The sequence below is a fragment of the Prionailurus bengalensis genome, chromosome D3, assembly GCF_016509475.1.
Source record: "Prionailurus bengalensis isolate Pbe53 chromosome D3, Fcat_Pben_1.1_paternal_pri, whole genome shotgun sequence".
NCBI lineage: Eukaryota > Metazoa > Chordata > Mammalia > Carnivora > Felidae > Prionailurus > Prionailurus bengalensis.
The window spans coordinates 86,497,511-86,513,338 of NC_057356.1; the positions used below are offsets into that span (position 1 = coordinate 86,497,511).

The 15,828-nt window shown below is 40.8% G+C and overlaps 1 protein-coding gene across 2 annotated transcripts in view; it reads right to left on the reverse strand.

Moving 5' to 3' along the window:
• Window positions 1-6,087: 6,087 nt before the first annotated feature.
• The window catches only part of RTTN (rotatin), a 165,003-nt gene continuing 155,262 nt past the window's right edge, over window positions 6,088-15,828 (reverse strand). Inside the window, exons 47-49 of one of the 2 annotated variants that reach the window (XM_043559071.1) lie at window positions 8,606-8,709; window positions 7,413-7,482; window positions 6,088-6,496 (exon numbers count right to left, since the gene is read on the reverse strand). In XM_043559071.1, the coding sequence (XP_043415006.1) occupies window positions 6,411-6,496; window positions 7,413-7,482; window positions 8,606-8,709 (260 nt within the window). In that variant the 3' untranslated portion in view covers window positions 6,088-6,410. The remainder of the gene's footprint in view (window positions 6,497-7,412; window positions 7,483-8,605; window positions 8,710-15,828) is intronic. The other variant, XM_043559072.1, reaches the window with a different exon arrangement.

Here is a 15,828-nt window from a genome sequence, read left to right on the forward strand (position 1 = left end):
TTTAAAATAGCAGAAATGAAGTGCGAGGGTGGGTGGAGGCACCTGATGGAGGAAAGTTGAAGAATTAAGTCACGGAGGTAGGAGAGAAAGGGGAAGCAAGCTAGAGAATGTGAGGGGGTAAAAGGTGAATTGAGAATAAGTCGAGAAAGTACCCATATTCTCTAACCTGTGCAACCTTTTTCTGAATGTAGGGAGCCTGGCAAGGATTAACCAGTCAACAAACAGGAGGGAGTTCAAAGTTTCAAGAAATCTTACAAACTTATAGTGTAATAGAACCTCTCTTAACTGGCCTCCACAGAACAGATTTCCTAAGATTTAACAAGTCTCCCCATTCTCCCAATAAACACAGTGGCTGACAGTGGAGCCCATGTGCACCGAGGCCAGCAGCACGACCCTCCAGCACAGCTCTGGCTTCCGGTAGGCAACTTTCAAGCTGACTGAGATCTGACTCTACTTGTTCCTAAACAATTTGAACCACTTAGACTCATTACTGGAATTATAGAATTTGGTTAAATAGTAATGACAGAGGTGAGATGAAAAATATTTATTTCTGTAAGGACTAAGTTGAATGTTTTGCAAAGAACTGGTAGCAAGTAGTCCCTTACAAAGAAAGGGCTATTGAATCTAGGGTGGGGAGGTAATTACAAAAAAAAAAAAAAAAAAAAAAAACCAAAAAAAAACAGCCAATAGTAATAATTAGCAAAAATAAAATTAGTAAAACATCCGGAAGAATTCCTGGATAAAACAGTAAAAAAAAAAATTTTTTTTCAGGAAGAAGCTGGGGTTTAGACTGCTTAATAAATGTCTTAGTTCTTGTTCCATTTCTAAAAACCAAAATTGGAAACTGTCCAGTGCATTTGATACGATTAATGCCCCAAAACAGTGTTAACACCAATGAAGGAACCACCCTCAAAAGAGGCCTCAGCCCTTAATGAAGAGATCGGAAAGTGAATATTCTCATTTTTGAAATAAAATATGTATTTTTTTCAATTAACCAATTTTTAGCTCCTATCTTTGAGGATGCCAGATTCTGTTTAGCCCAATTACTCCAAGTTTCTCCATGATAAGCAGGTGGATTCTGATAGTTAAGGCTTCCGTGTCATGGGGATAAACTCCACACAGGACATATGGCTTCACACTGGAAAGTCATCTTAGTTTTGTTTTCTGACATTAATACTTCTGGTTCTGATTGTAACTAGAAATAATCACAAAGTCTAAATGGAGATTGAATAAATTCAATAAGCATCTTATAAGCTTTGCAATTTTTCATTGGGAGGCTAATACTTTTACCTCTAATTATATCACACTTTTCTCTTAAGTTAACTAGAACATTGATCTGTGGGGCAGAGACTGGTGGCTGCCTAACCACTGACCAGCAGAGGACTGCGTCACTAGATATGGCGGTGAGCCCAGCTGAAGGGCTCCACTCTTTCACCTCCCTTGCAGCTGAGAGTGACCATGAGTGTGCCTGTGTTCTGTCCAAGAAGATGTGAGCCAAGTTGTTGGGAGTGGTCTTACAGGAAGGATCCCTAAAAAAGCGGGGACATCTTTTCCTCTCCTTTTCCTTCTAGACATCCACGAGACGACTACCTGAACAAGGCGTGCTTTCCAAGACGTGCTATCAAAGATGGGAGAGCAGAAGGATGGACACTTGAGCCCCTGAGGACCCTGTTAGCGAAGGAACGGCCCGTTGGGGGCTTCCTACATGTAAGAAAAGACACTACAACAGAAAAAAGAAGAAACTTCTCTTTTACTAAAGCCATAGTTATTTTCAATTTTCTACTCTGCAAATCATGGCTTTTCCTAACAAACTGTAAACCAGGTATCATATCTATAAACTGATACATGACAATCCAGTCTTTACGATAAATATCACCAGAAAATGATTAAAAGTAGTTCTCCACTTTATAATCTGCATTTTTATAATCTCTTTCCATGGCAAGCCAAGGGAAGAATGTTCTAATAGAGTATCTAAGGAAAGCATGTTCTCAGAATTTGTCCAGAACTGCAAGCAATCTGGACAGAATGCTCAGTATCACCGCCCAGATGAACCAAATGGGACGCAGACGTTCCCAAGGCACAGCCGTGGGTAGAAGTAAAACCACAGAGAAAGACATTATTCACAAAGGAAAAATGCATGAAAGAATTCATGTCGTGGAGTCTACATTAAAACACATATTTTTCTCTTGGCTTTCAGGCGAAATTAGTTAAAAGAGAAATTTATTGAATGCTACCTTGTAGATCTTTTGTGAAACATTATTTTAAAAGAGCATAACTTTTTTCTGAAGCAGATTTCTCAAGTGCAGAAGGAGCAAATGAAATGCAAAGATGAACGTTGTTGGGAACATTTAAAACAGGATCACGCTGAGCTCATCACATCTTGCTGCCAAATCTCAGAATCCTGGGGTCTTGGCATAGTCTTTCGTACATCCTGAGCTTTGGGGCCTAGCATCCTCTCACCCAGTCCTAGCTGACTTACTATTTAAAATTTTATAAGGAATTTCCCATGAGGAATAGTTTTTAACAGGAAGAATAAACTCTAAGTTGCCCATTCACAGGAACAATAGCATTTAATCATCCGATCCCGTTGACTCTCTGGACCACAGCAGGTCAGCAACAGACTGATGGAGGAAAATGGCTACCCTCAAACTGATGGATTCTTTAAGCTGAGGTTTTCTTTTGGATGCTATGTTTTTATTTCTTGCATTTTTTAATCAAATTGCGAAGGAGCAATATTTCACCAACTCACAGTCAATCTGAACAACCTGACAAGCAGGATAAAATGTACCAAGTCTACCTAGCTGCGCCTAACACCTCTACACCGTGCTTTCCAAAACTCAGACTCTCTGTGATAACTTGATGAGCTCAGCAACCTCAGGACTGTGAACACGTCCCCACCAGAAACTGACAATCCTTTTGGAATGCTGAAACCTCAGTTTTGACAACATAACTCGTCTCCCAGCCTATCCCACCCCCAAAGAAATAGAAGGGTTGCAAGGGCACAAAGGATTTAATGTTTTAATGAGAAAGAGCCAAGTTTGTGAGAACTATACGAGAATAATTAATCACTAATAACATCCAAGGGACAATCAACTATGTACCAGGTACTATGCTGGGCACTCGAACCTCTCCCCAACTTTACAAGGCAGGTGTCCTCATCCCCACTTACAGCAGCAGAAATGGCCCCGAGGCTGCTCCAGGGCCGCCATCGCTGTGTATGGATGAAGCCCCAGTTGACACCAGGTCCGCGTGGCTCCAGAGCCCAGTTCCCTTAACCACGTGGTTATGCTCTCTCATTCCGTAAGAGAGCTTGTATGCATGCCTGGCTATGGCAACAGCAGGAACGCTGATCATTGTTCCTACCCATCAGGCTGCCAAATTTGAGGAACATCATGAGTCAAGCAGATCTCAGGAAATGGGGAGAGACAAGGTGCAGCCCCAAAGACTAATGATGTAAGATTACTACAGATGATGAGTGTTCTTAATACTACAAAGGGAAGTTGACAACCTGCAGTTAACTGGGCAATTCTATTTTTCACTCCATTCTTTACAGAACAAAGAAAAATACAGCCAGTTACTCATTTTTGAAAGTGATTTTAGGAAGAGTAGGAAAGGCTCCATCTAGGTCTCCTAAGCATTCTACTTTTTCCTGTTTTCAAAACGAAAGGCTGCCTCTTCCCACAATCTGCTCAAGGTCCTAAATTCAGAGCCTCTGTATCAATGTCTGAGCATCATGGTGGAAACGGTACAGGCTTCGTGTGCATTCACAGCACACGCAATACTAACCCAACCAACCAAAAAGGCCAGGAGATGGGAAATTTGGAGACCATGAGGCATGAACTAGTCCCTGACACCTATTTGCTGAATCTTTGCCTAAACCAGAGATGGGTGATAGAAAAAACACTTGACTAGCATTCAAGACACCCAAACTCAAGTCCTATTTCATTAGTAAGTAGCTGACTAATAATGTCCAATCATTTTCAAGTTCTAGGCAGTTTTCTATAAAAGAAGGGGATTGTTGGTTCTCAAACTGTGGTCAGTGTAAAGATCACCTGGGGAACGTCACTAACAATACTCCCGGACGTTGGCCTGAGACTCCGCTTCAGTGGGTCCCGGAATCCGCATTTCAACAAGTTTTGGGGATTCCGATGCTCAGGGCTCCCCAACTTAGCACCAAGACAGCTGCTGAAATAGTGGGCCGGTGACCTTAGGAACCTTCTGCTTACCAGTTTCCCCACTGGCTGGCTAGACACAATCTGAAGAGACACAGAAGGGAAGGGCTGCCGTCAGGACCAGGAACACTACATGTCCCTGAGGCTCAGGTCCCTGGACACCAACAGATGGCAGTGCAACTTTTCCTGAAGCCATCACCTCTGGTCCTTTTCTGGGTGACAGTCCTCCTGGGCTTCAGCAGGTAACATCCCCCACTGGTTTGAGCTACTGGGCTTCAAATTCCCCCCCCACCCTACCCCACCATGGTATTACCTTGAACTGCTAGAGAAAATAATCAGTTACAACTCTTCCTGATTCCAAAGATATGAGGCAAAGGATACCCTGATATGTCAATCAATCAATGAACCATAAAGGAAATGATTATTTCCTTGGAGAGATCTGATTTTTGTAGAAAAAACAGTTGTTAGCTATAAGATCCAAATACAAAGACAGGAATTCCAATGAGGAAAAAAAAAAAAAAGCAGCAGCACAGCATAGCTAGACAGGCAGCCACAGACAAACTACCTAGCCACACTCAGCCTCCATTTATTCACCTCTAACATAGGGATAACAGTAATTTAGAGGAAGACAGATTAAATAATAAACGTTCTAAGAATAGCGCCCTGTGACATAGAAAGAGCCCTTTAAATGGAAGTTACAAAGAAATCCATCTCATTATTCATCAGTGGGGGCTTACAAGGTAATAACGAGAAAATGGCACAGAATGTAAGAAACCAGGAGGAAAGGTGGAAATACTTCCCGATTCCTGCTCTCAGAATCGGGTGAATTTTTCAGAATACTGGCATGTCCATTTCTTTGAGTTAACTTAGGCAGCCCAGAAACTTCTGAACTTCCTAGATCTGTTGTTCTAATCAATAATTTTCAGACACTTAACAACTTTTTCTGCTTCTATTTCAATATTTAACAACTATTCTGTGCTCATATTTCTAGCTTAAATAACATCTTCTGACTTATTTTAGTGATGATGGCAATTTGCTAAAGCACTTTAAAACTGTTATTTTGGGGGGCACCCGTGTGGCTCAGTCAGTTGAGTGTCTGATTCTTGATTTCAGCTCAGGTCACGATCCCAAGGTCATGGGATCGAACCCTGTGTCGGGCTCTGCGCGGAGCACGGAGCCTGCTCAAGATTCTTTCTGTTCCTTTGCCCCTCTCCCCTGTCTGCTCTTCCCCCCCCCCCCCCAAAAAAAGTGATTTTTCTGTTAACAATTCAAACTTTGCCATAAATAATGAGTGTATATAACTATGTGTGTGGATGTATACATACACATATATATTTGTTTTTCTTTTCTTAGACACAATTTTCTCACTTTCAAAAGTGTTGGGAAAACTGCCAAAAGTGATCCATACTTGCACTGATTCTAATTTAAGTTCTCAGTTCAGAACCACATGCCAGTTAAGGTTACATCACGAATGCCTGACAGAACTTGTTCCTGCTAGATTTTAAGTCTTAACTCTTCATGATGTTTTGGGCTGAGCTAGAATTTGAACACAGGCCCCATCTGATCATAAGTTCTATTTCTTCCCTCATTATTACACAACATTTCAGAAGCTGAGAGGTGAAAATAATAAAATATAACAGGTTTACAAATCATATACAAAGGAGTTAATATCACTAAAAATTGCATAAAGGAGCTACTCACAAAATCACAGACGTTTACATGCAAATATCTCTTCACCAATGTATATGCCCTGGGCAAAATAAAAGTTTGCGAAACAAGGATCTGTATTGACAAGAGTCAGATTCCATGTAATAAATTAAGGAAAAAAAGGAAATCAGAATTAGTAATTCCTCCAATTACCGCAATTCATATTCATGATACTGATCAAAGTCTGCAAGCAGCAATTATCAGTCAATTTTCAGTTTCTCAAAATATTTTATTAAATAACTGTTAAGTAGGATTTTTACAAAGCAAATTGCACAAAAAAAGGTAAAGATGTTTATGTTCCCAAAAGTTCCTGTGCCTCTCTTTTTATCATCTTCTTGTCGGCTGCTCTTTCTCACGGAGCCAGTACCAAGGGGCAGAAGGAGGACGTCTTCCGTTCTGCTCCTCATCCGGAAGGAAGGCACAGCACCCTGCAGAGACTCAGCGTGTCTCTAGCTAAGAGTTGCTACACAGAGTCTGCTTCAAGGTGGGCTCACCTGGGGCGGCCTGCAGCCTCCGGCTCCTTCACGGTGCTCAGGAAGAATTAAGAAGCTGAACGAGGTTTTCGAGACATTTCATATAATAGGCATTTAGCGGGGTTTCTTCTGAGTTTGAGAAAGCTGAAAGAGAAAAAGAAGAGTATGGAAGAGTAAGTTTATTAAACTCAGCACTGCACTTAAGAGCAGCCAGAATTCATACTTATTTTTTATTTACACTTTAGCCAAAAAGCATAAACAAAAAAACAAGGTACTTCCATAATGGCTGCCATTACCTATAATACCGAATGAATGCCTTGCTCTTTTTTTTGCCCCATCCCTCCTAATGCCTAAACTCTGACATAACTCAATTATTTGGTACCTCTAGAAACTCATGGTCACAGCAAGAAACCAACCAAAAAAACTATAAACCACTTATAAAGAATCAGACTACAAAAAAATTCATTACTAATTAGTAACAAAATAACTAACACAAACTAATAACTAAAAGACTCCGTACAGTACAAGGAGGACACAGTACAGTGCCTTAGCATAAAAAAGTGTTCAAAGAATAATGCTCATTGAAAACCTGTGTCACTTAAAATGAGAAACGAACTGTGAAAAGAAAACCCTGCCTCATATCATGATCACATCACAGGGCTGAGAGGATACAAGGGCAATGGGATCTATTCTCGGAAGACTGTAATTCAACTCCCCGATGTTAGATCAAAGTTTTCTGTTCAAGGTCAATTCTAATTGGGCCCAGCTCTTATCACCTAAGAACACACTGCAGCACAGCGGTAGCCATTGGCAAAGGACGTTTAGTGCAAGAAAAAGAAAAGGAGTTGGAGAAAGATCACAGACATGTTTTAAGAAATTACTGTATCTCAAACCTTCATCTATCAAAACATCTTATTATTTAAAAGGTGACGTAATGAAAAGCATGGACCAGTGTTGAAAACTGTCTTTTCGCTGTGAACTATCCAGGTATTTCACTAATCACAGAATTCACTGAATAGCTTCCAAGGTTAACTGTCATCTCTTTCATAATAAAACTTACTTTTCTTTGCTAACGAATATGCTTCATCCACTCTTCTTTTTATTGATGGGTTTTTCAAAGTTGTTTTTGCCTGGAGATAACATAGAGCAACCCATGAATCAGACTTCTTCCCACACGCCAAGGATCAGGACACTACAGTACTAAAGCCACCACTGCTGACCGCAAGCACTGAGCAGATTATCATGAAGCACGACAATGTGGTCAGGGGATTAGACAGAAGCACATCCCCCTGGGTCCTTGCCCACATCCTTCCCTCTCTAACTCGACTCTTCTCTGCTGCTCCAAATTCTTTGTCCCCTGCCCTGCCCTTTACCCCTTCTCTCCTAATCTCAAGTCTTAAAGGAAGACTCAGTCTTGGTTTCAATATTTATATTCCCTCAAGCCCCAGATTTCAGATTAAAATATATCAAACGGTACCAGGTGGTCAACAAATATTTACTCAGTGACCGTAAAGTGCCAAACCCCGTGCTAAGCCTTGGGGACACATGGTGAAAGCGACAGCACAGCCTTTCGCCTTGTGTGCTGTCAGCCAGCGGGTAGAGCAGGCAGCACAGACAAGGGACTATCAGCTGAGAGGACACCATTCGGGGACGGTGTCTATGGGAACGCTGTCTGTCACTGGCCACTATTTAACGGCTAGATACCCAAGGGCACTTCTCTCAGGAACGAGATGTCTGCAATGAAAGAGAAGACCAAAGGCCAGAGAGGGCAAGTGCGAGGCTGCACCTGCTATCGCTCCCTTGCGGCCGGCCCTGTGCTGCAGCCTTCCAGGAATCGGGTCCTCTCAAAACTCAGCGGCGACACAAGCTAGACAAAGAGGAATCACACAGCTGGATAAAACTTCGTTATTTGGTTTTATTTCAGGATATATTTTTCCCGAATACGTCTTTTAACAGAAATGATCTATACTAACATTACATCAATATGCCAAATCAAGTTATACCAACAGGGAGAATTCACCCAAAAGAGACAGACAGCCTTCTGAAATGAGACATCCTGTTAATTAAATGACAATGATTTCAACTGATGGCTCACTAATTGTATAAATGCACAAGACAATAAGGTCCTTGAGTTCCTTGTGTTGTTGTTGTTGTTGTTGTTTAAAATCTAGCTGATACTCCTCTGGCGCCCCTGGCTGCACTCTCAGAGGCTTGGATTTGCCCCTGGCTAGAACAATGACTTTAAAAACTGACCTTTTGATAATTGTGAATCAGAGCCCAAAGCGCAGCTGCTCCAATCCTCTGTGCATGTTGATTCTCGCTTTCCAGACAGGCAGCTAGCACACTAATGACTTTTTCTAATAATAAACACATTAGGGGAAAAAAAACAAAAGTTCAGTCCCAGACATCACAATGCATTCTGATCTTGGACTAGTCAGATACTCCCTTTGCCCCCATCAGAATACATACAAAGTTGGTATCACTAGACTGTGGCAAAAACAATCTGGTAAACCATACGTGGGAGGTCAACCTCACAACAAACTATCTTCATGATGGGCACAGAACAGTCATGGCAGCCTAATTCTTTTGGCCCTAATTCAACAAAGGCGCATTCATTTAAACAACAATAGTGCAGAAGTAAGTAATTATACAAAGAGTTGTATAAATGAGCTGTTCAATTATAGCTCACATTTTGGTGTGCAGGAAAACAGATTTGCTCTTATGATAAATTATAAAGACCATTATACAAACATCAACAGCATGGGTTACTATATAAAACAATAATCAAGAAATACCAAATTAGTTAAGCCTTTTAAAAAAGGACTAAACATTTTAGAGAAATGCTTTTGTGTATTTATGTGTCAGAGGAAAAAGTGATTTAAAGGCATATCAACACACAAGATGTGTCCCCTTTTTGCATAGCTAGGCAGAGTGTGAAATCAAGACTCACAAGTTATCTGCAGCATACTACTCATTTTAAGGGAAGACACAGAGAAGTCCAGTCCCAAGGAGATTTGTCAGGGTGTTTCAGAAAAGTATATGAACCTATCTTATTACTAACTTTTATATATTTTATTGTATCAAATTATTTTTCCTCTAAAATCTATGTTTAAAAGCATGTTCCATTTTTAAGCTCAGAGCCTGGAGCCTGTTTCAGATTCTGTGTCTCCCTCTCTCTGACCCTCCCCCGTTCATGGTCTGTCTCTGTCTCAAAAATAAATAAACGTTAAAAAAATTAAAAAAAAAACAACATTTGATGATACTCAGAGAAACACATGCTCAGAGCTTGTTATTGGGAACCCTCTGTCTCTCTCTAACCACTCCCCCCTCTACTGGATGCATCTAATTAAATGGTAACCTGGTTGAGGGCAGAGTCTATATCTGCTCACTGATAAATATTCCAACCACAGTGTCAGTGTATTTTAGAGGCTCAATAAATACCAGTTGGATGAAAGATTCCATAACTTGGGGCACCAGGGTGGCTCAGTCAGTTAAGTGTCTGACTTCAGCTCAGGTCATGATCTCGTGGTTCACAAGTTCAAGCCTGAGTCAAGCTCTGTGCTGACAGCTCGCTCAGAGCCTGGAGCCTGTTTCAGATTCTGTGTCTCCCTCTCTGCCCCCGCCCCCCCTTCTCTCGCTCTCTCTCTCTCAAAAATAAATAAAACATTAAAAAAAATTTTTTAAAGAACGATTCTGTAACTAAAGCAACAAAAATGGTGTTTAGGTGATTCTATTTAGTTTTTATTTTTTTATGTCATTTATTTATTTTTTAAATTTTAAATCTTCTAAAGAAAAAAAAAAAGCTCCATAAAGTGAATTCTGTACCATCAAGAGACCTTGACAGTGTACCATCAAGGTACACAGAGTGCTGAACTTTCTGCCAACCAGCCCCTACTCCTTACCATTCCCTGGCTTCCCTGGCTTTTCCCATAACTTCCCCATAATTAGCTTATATAAATAGTTACCCGATGAAACTCATTATGTGCGGTTCTAGGTGACAGCTCGTACTCTTAGGGCACATCACCCAATGAAAGGGTGATTCCCATGTGTTTCTCTGAGTATCATCAAATTTTTTTAATTTTTTTTTTTAACGTTTATTTATTTTTGAGACAGAGACAGAGCATGAACGGGGGAGGGTCAGAGACAGGGAGACAGAGAATCTGAAACAGGCTCCAGGCTCTGAGCTGTCAGCACAGAGCCCGACGCGGGGCTCGAACTCACGGACCGCGAGATCGTGACCTGGCTGAAGTCGGACGCTTAACCGACTAAGCCACCCAGGCGCCCCTACCATCAAATGTTTTAATACAGTGTACTAAACTTAGCATATAACCCCTGATCTAAAGAAGTTTATAATAACTCCTTCTACCAGTTACTATCTCTTAAGCATTTTTTTCAAAAAATTTTTTAATGTTTATTCATTTTTTTGAGACAGAGAAAGAGAGCGTGAGAGTGGGGAGGGGCAGACAGAGAGGGAGACACAGAATCTGAAGTTGGCTCCAGGCTGTGAGCTGTCAGCACAGAGCCCAACGTGGGGCTCGAACCCACGAACTGAGATCATGATCTGAGCTGAAGTCTGAAGCTTAACCGACTGAGCCACCCAGGCACCCCTCTTAAGCATTTTTAATAAAGTACATACATAGATCAATTAATGTGATGCCCCCACTGATGATGCAACAGGATAAATTTTTAAAAATACATTTCATTGTGAAATATAACACGGTTACAAAAAAGGCACATTAAAATAGATATGAAGTGAGCACCTACATACACATATAAATAACCCCAAGAGAAAAGATAACAGTAAAACGTAGCTACATAAGTAGGAAATGAGTTTTACTTACTACTTTTCTTCTTAGTATAATTGATTTAATTACATATTTAGGGATGCCATCTTTATAGTTTTCAGAGCATAGGACTTTCACCTCCTTGGTTTTTATTCCCAGGTATTCTTTTCTGGCACAACTGTAAGTGGGCTTGTTTTCTTAATTTCTCTTTCTGTTACTTCATTATTAGTGTATAGAAACACAACAGTTTCTGTATATTGATTTTGTATCCTGCGACCTTACTGAATTCATTTATCAGTTCCAGTAGTCTTTTTGATGGTCTTTTCTATATATATCATAATGTCAACTGCAAAGAGTGACACTTTCACTTCCTTTCCCATCTGTACGCTTTTTCTTTTTCTTGTCTGTGGCTAGGAATTCTAGTGCTATGTTGAATAAAAGTGGTAGAGAGGGCACATCCTTGTCTTGTTCCTAATCTTAGGGGAAAAGCTCTGTTTTTCACCACTGTGCATGATGTTATCTGTGGGTTCTTCATATATGGCCTTTATCATATTGAAGTACGTTCCCTCTAAACCTACTTTGTTGAAGGTTTTTATCCTGAATGGATGTTATACTTTGTCAAATACTTTTTCTTCATCTATTGAAATGATTGTAAGGCATTTATCCTTCTTTTACTGCTGTGATATCACATTGATTGATTTGCACATACTGAATCATAGTTGAAACATGGGAATGGAATGAATCCTACTTTATCTTGGTGAATGATTTTTTTTTAACGTGTTCTTGGATTCGGTTTGCTAATAGTATGTTGAGGATTTTTGCATCTATGTTCATCAAAGATACTGGCCTATATAGTTCTCTTTATTTGTAGTATCTTTATCTGGTTTGGGTATCAAGGTAATGCTGGCCTCAGAGAATAGTTTGAGAATAGGTATAACTCTTCTTTAAATGTTTGGTAGAATTCACCTTTGAAGCCATCTAGTCCTGAATTATTGTTTATTGGGAGTTCTTAATAACTCATTCAGTTTCATTACTAGTAATCAGTCTGTTCAAACTTTCTATTTCTAATTGATTCAGTTGGGGGAGGTTCTATGTTGGTAAGAATCTGTCCATTTCTTCCAGGTTGTCCAATCTGTTGCCATATAATGTTTCATAATATTACAATTCTTTGTATTTCTGTGGTATCAGTTGTTATTAATCCTATTTTTGATTCTATTTGAATCCCTCTTTCATTTTTTTTTTTTTTTAATGAATTTGGCTAAAGGTTTAGCACATTTATGCTGATCTTTTCAAAGAATCAGCTCCTGGACTTCATTGTTCGGTTCTACTGCTGTTTTGGTTTCTATTTCATTTATTTCTGCTCTGGTCTTTATTACTTCCTACTACTGGTTTGGGGTTTTGTTTGTTCTTTTTCTAGCTCCTTTAGCTATAAGGTTAGGTTGTTTACATGAGATTTTTCTTGAGGTAGGCCTGCATTGCTCTAATCGTCCCGTTTAGAACAGCTTTCGCTGCATCCCAAAGATTTTGGACTGTGGTGTTTTCATTTTCATATGTCTCCATGTATTTTTTGCTTTCCTCTTTGATCTCCTGGTTGGTCCAGTCATTGTTTAGTAGCATATGATTTACCTTCCATGTAAATCTCCAGAGTTTTCCTTGTGGCTGATTTCTAGTTTAATAGTGCTGTGGTCAAAAATGATGTATAGTAGGACTTCAAACTTTCTGAATTTGTTAAGACTTGTTCTGTGGCCTAATACAGGATTTGTTCTGGAGAATGTTCCACAGACACTTGAGAAGAATGTATATTCTGCTGTTTTAGGATGGAATGTTCTGAATATACCTGTTAGATCCGTCTGATCTGCTGTGTCATTCAGAGCCACTGTCTGCTTGTTGAAGTTCTGTTCGGATGATCTGTCCATTCATGTAAGTGGGGTGCTAAAGTCCCCTACTATAACTGTGTTACTATCGATTATTTCCTTATGTTTGTTAGTAGGTGCTTTATGTATTTGGGTGCTCCCATGTTTGGTACATAAATATTTATAGAATTTGTTTGGCTATTATTTCAAATCTTTCAATTTTTCACTTTCCTATCGCCTGCAAACATTCCCAAGTTTGTCACTTATTTTTCTAAATATGGTATAACTAAATTTATCTTTAAATCTGTGTTTTGTAAGTATAATATCTGAAGCCTAGGCAGATAAGTTGGTATATTTCTCCCTGCTGGTTCTTCCTCATGTTGCCATGTTTCCCGATGGGATTGGTCACATTTAACTGTATACTAGTTAATACTTCCGAAAAATTAGTTGTGGAGGTTCTCTGAGGCTTAGTGTGCACTTGTCCTCCATCCAGCAGAGTGGCAGATTGCTTCTGCTAAGCACCCAGAAGCACTGTCGATCAAGGTTCGGCTCAAACCAGGTCACAGGCCACTCAGTCTATGCATCTGTGGGGTGCAGAGCTGTGGGGAGCAGTCTGTGGTGCCCATTCTCACACTTGTTCTTCTTTTCTTTATAATCACCTGGATGTGGGTTGGGGGACCAATTTAATTTTGATTCGTCTTTCTCTTAAGAGGCTAGGTCTTTGGGGTTTACACAATACAGCCAAGATGGCCCCAAACTCCCCCTGTCGTGGATACTCTCAACTGTATTTCCCTGACTCCTTGGCATGCCTGAACAAAAGCCAAGCATACAATGTTGGCAAATGTCCTCGAGACAAAAAATGCACATTTCATGTATATATTTTGTGTCTCTCTAGGCACAGACTTTCAATCAAAATGGGCCTGGGAGTTTCCCACTATCTTTTCAGTTCTTCAATTTCTTTAAGGTAAATTTTGATATATTTTATCTAGCATATTTTTGTTCTTTTCAGAGCAGACCTTGCCTGACATTTATAGAAACAAGGAATACTCTGGCTCTATTTTTCCAAGCCTCACAACCTACTCTATTCCTGACCATCAAAACCAGAGATTTGGGCACTAATTATCAGAATTATGCAGTCTTACATGGTAGATTTTTAAGCTAGGTGCCTCTGCTAAGCCCTCCCTCTGGATCCCCAAGTGGAAAAGGCCTGTGACATGCCTCCAAAGATCCATACAAAAACTGCACAGTTGCTGCCTCTTATCCCTGCCTTGGAGGCCCCGATCTCATGTCTGTGGGGCTGAGGAAGCTCCTTCTTACCAAAAGTTTGTCCATGTGTTTTAAGCTAAGGAAGAAGAGAGAGCATCACTGTTACAAAGAAAAGCTAAAAATGAATCCAGAGGGAAAATGCAGACTTCTCCTTGAGTTCCCTTAAGCTGTCCTTTTTCCAACTCTCTTAGTAAGAAAACTGCAGTGAGCAGTCCCCCAAGAAAAAAACTTTCTGAGAAAGAATAACTCACAGATGAGAGCAGGCACGGGAAAAGATCCCTCACGTAGCTACCTCACTGCCCTATGTGGCAGGGCCTATCATTATCCCTCTCTACCAAACAAAGGGCTGAGGCACAAGCCCACGGCGGCCAGCACAGCATCCGTAGAGGAGTTATGGAAAAGCAGAGCTCAGATCCACAGTTCATCTCACTACGTTAAAAGCTGACTGAGCTTCTAAAATCTTTCCCTATATTTCCAGCTATCCAATAATTATCAGAAAAAGAGAAGCACCAGCACACACGGGAGAACATAAGCAGAATCACTGACACTCACTTAGAAACTCCACATGTCACAGGAAAACACCTCTAAGAAAACACTAAGTACAGAACATGAGAGGAAAACACAATTAGCCCATCTGGAGCAACCACTACGCTCCATAGATGGTTCCAGGCACTTCATGTGTGTTTATAAACTGATTTCTAGAGCCCGCCTCTTTTTATTTCCCCCAAACAATGCGATGCCTCCTTATAAAACTCCCTCCCTATAAACATCACACTCTACTCACAGAAACAGCACGTGGCTGCAGAAACAGACCTTTCCATTTCCCTCTTTCTGTTTCAAAATTATTCTGAATCCTCACCTCCACCTGTCCTACATCTCAGAGAATCGGGTCTCTGTGAGGCTAATTTCACCATTTGGTCTTGGATCCTGAACTCTCCTGCCTACTCAAGAGCTCTCTCAATCACTGAATATTCACTGAATGCTCACCAGTGACAGGCACAATTCTAGATGCCAAGTGAAGAAAAAAGACAGAAACCTCTTGACCTCCTAGGAGCTAATGTTCTAGTGTGGGCAGACTAGGAATGAACAGATATATGCCAAAAACATATAGTATCTCACCTGGTGGTAATGTCAACAGGGAGGGAGAGGAGAGAGTGAGAGAGAGAGAAGGACGGGAGGCAGGAAGAAGGATGTGGGGGTTATCATGTTGGCATGTTGGTCTGAAGAGGGTTCACTGACACCGCAGCATCTGCTCAAAGACCCAGGGGAGCCAGGAGAACAGAGATGGGAGAAGTCAGGGTGAGGCCAGAGAGCGCCCACGCCAGCCTCCTCCTCCCTACCACCTCCGGGATCCAGTGCAGCCACCAACAGCAAGACTCCTGGCAGCCACTGGAGGGCTGGAGCCATGTCTGGTTCATCCCTGAGGACAGGGGTCACACCTGATTCGTTCCAACAGCCTCTGCCTCCCACACTGCCTTGAACACAGTGGTGCTTAATAAATAGTTGGCAGATTACTTATAAAACATTTTGTGTTTTACTCTAAATGGAATACTGTAGGAATGACCACATGTAT